The sequence below is a fragment of the Tremella mesenterica genome (assembly GCF_000271645.1).
Source record: "Tremella mesenterica DSM 1558 unplaced genomic scaffold TREMEscaffold_2, whole genome shotgun sequence".
NCBI classification, from domain to species: Eukaryota; Fungi; Basidiomycota; class Tremellomycetes; order Tremellales; family Tremellaceae; genus Tremella; species Tremella mesenterica.
In genome coordinates, this window is record NW_006711226.1 from 2,590,102 (window position 1) to 2,596,988 (window position 6,887).

Sequence of the window (6,887 nt, forward strand, 5' to 3'; positions counted from 1 at the left end):
TCGCCCAATGAGGAAAGAGTGGAAGGGACAGTGCAGCCTGTGAACCAGAAGAGAAAGATTCTCACTCCACTTACCCTTTGATCTTGATATATGTAGTATAAAGTGGCAGATAGAAAGGGTAAAATTGATGTGGGAAAGTTTCACATGAATTGGTAAGGTAGATCAGAAATTGATATGTTTGTTTTATCAGAAATTCGATCTCATCTATCAGTGAGCATGCACCCTACGACTGAAATCATTGGTTGGAGAGCTTTCGACTACGATAGGAACGGTCAGGATATTCATCCATCGATCGGTGCCTCCACAGTCTACGGGGAGGGGATCTTGAGAAGAATGTGAAACGTGCGGACCGGCCTTTGGTCTATCGCGAATTTACTCTTTTGGGTTAGAGTGAGAAGTAACCTGGAGATGGGAAAGAGCTAAAAACTACCTTTCCTTTCCGGCTAGTGCTATGGAAAGAACGGAGGCGTGGAATGGAGGAGATGCCTCCCACTCGGGGGTCCGGCTAGAAGTGAGGCCACTAACGGCCACGACAACTCCGATTGGGTGGGGAGACACATAAAGCACGCTTATCCGTACCCTTCCATCCCACTTGTCATCCATATCTTTTGACCGATTTGCATTTGCTATCTGTACCCTGTTGAATAGACAGTAAGAAGACACCAATCTATCATGTCCTCGATAAAAGATCTCTCCATGTATCTGGATTTCACAGATGGTGATCGTATCTCCCAACAGTGCTCATCAGTGGTACCTACCATGGTCTCTGATGCAGGGCGGGCAGCAGCTTCAGCCGAGTTGTCCCGACGCTTCATGGTAGATGGTGCTTACTTCACAGATATTCGCTTTGGTCCACACCTCACCTGGGACGAGTCACTTACCCATTGGGCAAGACAAATGCATACAATTCCTGGCATATGGTCACAATGGGAGCTCAAGAGTCTGGATTCTGGAGGTGAGCTTAACCTATATAGGGGCAACAAAGTATGCACAGGGTGTTCAGGTTCATTTAAAACCAACGACCAGTACTGGATAGCATCTATGATACCAAAATTGGGTGAGACCTCGGGAACATCACTATTTCATCAAGGGTGTATCCGAAGTGTGATGAGAGGGGAACGAAAGTTCTGGATCAACATCCCGGCATCCAGTGAGTGATCTATCAACCCATACATCTCCCACGTCCTGTGATGCTCAGGGGGAGGGGAGTTGAGGCTGATCTTTCAGAGAGGGACGGCAGATTATGAGGATGCATGTCAAAATGATGTTGCCACTTCTTCTCAGCTGACCGATGGTCGACAAACCTTGGCTAACTATGTTGTACTAGGGTGTCAAGGTCTCACAGAGACAGCGTACTTGTTGGGGAATTGAATCCAACTATGCTGTAGTAATACATTGGGGTGATAAACATGGAGATGATCATTGATGAACTATGGCTAACTTTACTGTGGTGTGTTGAACTGCTCAATGGTATCTCTCTCTCAGAATGGTAGTAGCTACTGAATATATTTCTTGCTACTGACAACAATCAAGGATTGCTGAAGAAGTTCAGCAATCTGTAACCTAACTATACTCTTCTGCTTTCCTTGTAGAGTATCCCTCAACCCTTGCACTGCCTTGCGCTCGGTCGTCCTTCATCCAATTTTGCGGTACTTCTCTGTATCCTGTCACGAAGGACGTGACATGTGCCAAATTGATGTTGACAGTGTTCAGCAAAAGCCACTGAAAGTTTGAAAGTTGTATGTTGGGCATTTAACCAGCAACCAGCAGTTTGCAGTAACCGCCGGTTATGGTTAAATACCCAACCCATCCTATCACTATCACTATCAAACTGTCTTGTCACTTCGTGACAGTGGTGAAAGGTTGTTGGGATGTTGAGACAGGGTGGACAGCAGAAGTTTACAGCAAGCTTGGTCTACAACTGGCGGGAGTAGACTGTAGTGCTGGCACAAAGGTCGACAGAAGATGTACCAAGTAGGAAGGAGGTAATAAATATAGATCAAGTATAAAAGTGTCTAGTAGTTGGAACTATATACAAAGGAAGGTGGGACTTCAGAGCGAAGACCCAAAGTCAGACTTGATGATAGATGGAGTGCCACCCGTAGGATGATCTTGCACTGTCTATGGTCAAAGATGACTTTGGGGAGAGAGGAGAGGTAATGAGGAAAAGTGAGGTGTTTTGTGATAGTTTTCGTTGTTAAAGTAGATACCCATTCCGCCGCCTTTATATACCTTTCAGAATTACAAGTTATCACACTGATTCCCAGAACCCACAATGTGGTGTGTGGAGTCACATTGTCACGAATATATGACTGATGACAATGAAGCCGCAATGGTGTGTCTCAAACAGTCTTAAAACCAACAGTAAGTTAGAGTAGAGAGCTAGAATCAAAGATGACAATTGATCAGAGAGACAGGGAAAGAAACAGAGAGCTAGAACCACTATTTATAGACAAAACACCCCAAACTGAGTGTCACGCGGCGCCACGTGACATCATCTTTCCCCATCAACGAGGTTCCTTTGGGCATCAGTTCGCCATCAACGATCCAGTTCTCATGAACTTCATCACCCACGAGGGTATTAGGAGGCTAAATTCGTCAAGGGCGAAGTTAGTCATGTAGGAAGTTAGGGAGATACAAAGTTAGGGAGATACGAAGTGTCACGAACTATGTCGTAACATCCCTGACAACCACCATCACCGACCCTCCTTTCACCATCACCGACCTTCCTTTCACCACCACCAACCTCCACTCGAACCAATGAGACCAACTACGGCGAAGTTACGAGAACCAAGAGGGGATTTGTCACGATAACCCCGTCTAGCGGAGAACTACGGCGAAGTTAGGGGAAGGGAACCGAGGGAGAGCAGAACAGGGGAAGTTAGGCGAAGTTAGTCAAAGTGAGCGGAGAAGGATATCGGGGATATGGCGAGGTACGGCGAAGTTGAACGAAGAGGACTGAGCGTGAGGCAGTGCAGGAGTTGAGGGACGTTCTATGAGAAGAGAGGAGTAGTATAGATAGTTTACAGATCGCTGAACTTCTTCAGCGATCCTTGATTGTTGTCAGTAGCGAGAGATATATTCAGTAGCTACAACCTTCGAGTTAAGGAGAGCTACCACCGAGCAGTTCAACGTACTACGGCGAAGTTAGCCGCAGTTCATCGACGATCATCTTATCATTTACCACTCGACGTATCACTACGGCGAAGTTAGCCGTAGTTCCTCGACGAGTACCCTGTCTTAGTGAGACATCGACGCCCCACTACGACGTAGTTAGCCGAGGTTTGTCGACCGTCGGTCAGTAGAGAAGAAGAAACGACGATTGTGACACGAAGTTAGGAAGATACGAAGTTAGGGAGATATGAAGTTAGGGAGGCACGAACTTTGTTGGGGACAAAGTTCGTAAGGTACAAAGCTCGGGACTTTGGGTTGAACGAAGTTCTGCGTTGAAGAAGTTAGGGAAGGACGAAGTACTTAAGGGCCGAAGTTCCCAGAGATCTTTGACGATCTCTGGTTGTTGTCTTAGTGATAGAAGTTAGTAAAGTACGAAGTTATTACACCCAGAAGTTATTGTCATTGTCACGAACTACGTCGTGACACCTCGATTACTCCACCAACAATGACCCTCCTTTGGCCATCAAAACCCCATCACGCCTTAACCTCTTTACTCTACACGTAACTCAGGACTTCTGACACCAAGTACGGCGAAGTTAGACGGAGTTAGGCTAAGTAGGGACAATGGGAGCAGAAGTACGGCGAAGTTAGACGGGGTTAGGCTAAGTAGGGACAATGGGAGCAGAAGTGCGGCGATGTTAGGCGGAGTTAGGCTAAGTAGGGACAATGGGAGCAGAAGTGCGGCGATGTTAGGCGGAGTTAGGCTAAGTAGGGACAATGGGAGCAGAAGTGCGGCGATGTTAGGCGGAGTTAGTCGAAGGAGGAAGAGGATGGCCGAGGGCTCGGGGAAGTTGGACGAAGTGCGTTGAAGTACGTCAAAGCGCGAGAGGGTTGGATGAACGTCTAGGAGGAGTAGATAATATTAGCTGAGAAGATCGCTGAAGTTCTTCAGCGATCCTTGATTGTTGTCAGTAGTGAAAGACAGATAGAGATAGCTATAAATCAAGATACATCGCCATCAGTAGAACAAAACCCTAGTTAGAGTAACTACGCCGAAGTACGCCGTAGTTACACCCCTTTCGACGTCTGCGCCCTCCTGGTTGGGTGAGACATCGACTCAGAGCGTGAAGTTAGCCGAGGTTCGTCGACCGTCGGTCTATTAAGAAATAGTTGTTCGACGGCCGTGACAGTATCAAGGATCGCTCTTACCGACGACCCGTGCGAACCTCGGAGAAGTACAAAGATAATATGGAACCAGAAAGAAGAATTACACGAGGGATGAGTAGGGATGGAGACAGGATGGAGGAGAACGAGAGGAGAGCATTGGAGGAGCTTAGCAGAGCAATGGGGCAGGACCTTGGAGTGGAGGATAGTGTGGGGGGATCAATTCAAGGAGATGAGTTCGTTCCACCGGTGCCTTCTAACCCTCCTTCTCCTCCGTCTAATGCTCTCCCACCTGCGGGATCCCCACTTGGATCAGACCAAACCCCACGCCCAAGAGAAAACACTGGAAGTACGGCGAACTTGGGAGAAGAAGGAACACAAGGGGTGGTGTTGGCCTTGATGCAGATGGTGGCGAATATGAACAAAGACATGATGGAGGAGAGAAGGCGTAGGGAGGAATGGGAACAGAGAAGAGAAAGGGATACAGTGGGCGGGATTGCAGAAGGGATATCAGAAGGAGTGAGGTACGCCATGGGACGGCAAACTTCGGCGACCCCAAGCGTAGTGGGCGAACAACGGAAGGGGATAAAGCTACCTAACCCAGACCTCTGGAGAGGAGATCGGAACAAGTTAACCGCCTTTCTGTCTGAGTGCGACGTACATTTCGAATTGAACTCTCATCTTTTCCCCGACGACACTAAGAAAGTCTTTTTCATGATCTCTCATCTACTCGAAACACCTCTTCTTGCAGTGCAGCCCGATCTATCCAAAAGACCTCTTCCTGAGTACCTCACGACACACGATCAGTTTGTTAAGTACCTCAAGACTAACTTTGGTGATCCAGACGAAGAAGGAACTGCGGCCCGACAACTTAACGACCTCAAGCAAACCGGGTCTGCTTCGGACTACTTCTCCGCCTTCCAGCGACATGTTGCGATTCTTAAGTGGTCTGATGATGGAAACCTAGTTGACCGAGCCAAGAAAGGACTAAAATCGCACCTTCTAGATGAAATTGCAAGACACGGTAGATCGTTTGGGACTGTGAAAGAGCTATTGGAGTTTGTGATTCCCTTGGACAACCGCCTGTGGAGGAGACAAGTGGAGAAGGAGGCAGAGAGGAAAAGGGAAGGAGGGATAAGGACAACGACAGTGGTGGAAAGTCAGAGGACGGAGAAGAAAGAAGAGAAGAAATGGGAAAAGGGGCAACCTTCGGCGCAGGGTGGTGTCCAGGCGGCTATGATGTCGACGGTGGTAAAGAGTACACCGCCAAACATCGACGAAGTTCGCCGAAGATGGCCTAGGCCGAGCTCCGATCTGAGGGAGACAAGGAGGAAAGAGGGGAAGTGTACCGAGTGTGGTGAAGCAGGACATTGGCTGAAGGAATGCCCTGTAAGGGAGGCTAAGGTTAAGGTTGGACTGTTGCCTCCATGGGGGGGGAAGTTCGGAGAACGTGGTGGAGGATCGGGAGGGAACGCAGTACCTCTCGGACAGAGGAGGAACTTGAATGCGGTTGGAGGAGAAGTAGATTTGGAAGAGGACCAGGGAAAAGAAGAGGACCTGTCGCAGTAGGCGAGGCTCGGCGGGTCCGCCATATTCTCTCGGCCACCATTCCCAAACCCATAAAAGAAACACAGCTGATGGAGCCAGAGGATTGTGAATACAAAAATACACCACTCAGTACCCCTTGTTCATGCAATGTCGATGATCATCTCCTCATCCCTTCCGTTTCCAGAGATCAACCTAAATCGGACATTTTCATTAATGGAATAAAGCTAACTACGCTCTGGGACACTGGAGCTACTTGTTCATATATAAGCCCTAGGGCGGCAGCGAAGATAGGTGTAGAAAAGAGGCGATATCAGGTGAGCGTACCCGTTCACATGTTCGACGGCTCGGTGAGTGTCGCTGGACCCATCACCGAGTTTGTCGAAGTCGGATTTAGTTTGACGAAGGACGCCGAAGTGCGATCTGTTTGTCTCGATGTAACAACGCTCTGCGACGCAGATGTTGTGATAGGGTGGGATTGGATGAGGAAGGAAGGGGTTGTCCTTGATGGAAGAGACAACTCGGTGAAATTTCCCATCCCAACCCCACCAAGTGCGGCGAAGTTAGCGGCCATAGGGCTGCCGACTCCGACGGACGCGATAGACCTCCGCGGCGAAGATGAGCTTGAAGAGCTGAGCCCGGAGGAACAAGACGAGTTGTTCCAGGTAGTTCCTGAACAATACCACCAGTACATTGACGTTTTTAATCCGAAGAAGGGCGGAGAGACCCTTCCCCCTTCAAGGTCCTACGATTTGAAGTTTGAGCTTAAGGAGGGGGCGAACCTTAAGGTCGCCTCCCTCTATGCTCAAGGAGAAGATCAGAGACGCGCGCTGAGAGACATACTAGATCGCGAAATCGCCGCTGGCCGAATTCGGGCAAGTAACTCGCCATACGGCTCACCAATGTTTATGATACCGAAGAAAGCCGAAGGACAATGGCGAATGGTCATCGACTATCGAAAACTGAACGAAGCGACCATACCAGATGCCTACCCTCTCCCTCTAATAGGTCAAATTACTGAGGAACTTGGAAAAGCAAGGTATCTCAGCAAACTAGATCTAATG

General features: G+C 48.6%; 2 protein-coding genes across 2 annotated transcripts; both read left to right on the top strand.

Moving 5' to 3' along the window:
* Positions 1–672: 672 nt before the first annotated feature.
* TREMEDRAFT_60680 (uncharacterized protein) lies at positions 673–1,247 on the top strand (the record flags this gene model as incomplete). Its single annotated transcript, XM_007002838.1, has 3 exons — positions 673–955; positions 995–1,150; positions 1,228–1,247. The coding sequence occupies 3 exons, from the start codon at positions 673–675 to the stop codon at positions 1,245–1,247; spliced, it is 459 nt and encodes a 152-aa protein (XP_007002900.1).
* Positions 1,248–4,362: 3,115 nt separating this feature from the next.
* Positions 4,363–5,847, top strand: TREMEDRAFT_60681 (uncharacterized protein; the record flags this gene model as incomplete). Its single annotated transcript, XM_007002839.1, has 2 exons — positions 4,363–4,764; positions 5,443–5,847. 2 exons carry the CDS (start codon positions 4,363–4,365, stop codon positions 5,845–5,847), a joined length of 807 nt encoding a protein of 268 aa, XP_007002901.1.
* Positions 5,848–6,887: the final 1,040 nt, after the last annotated feature.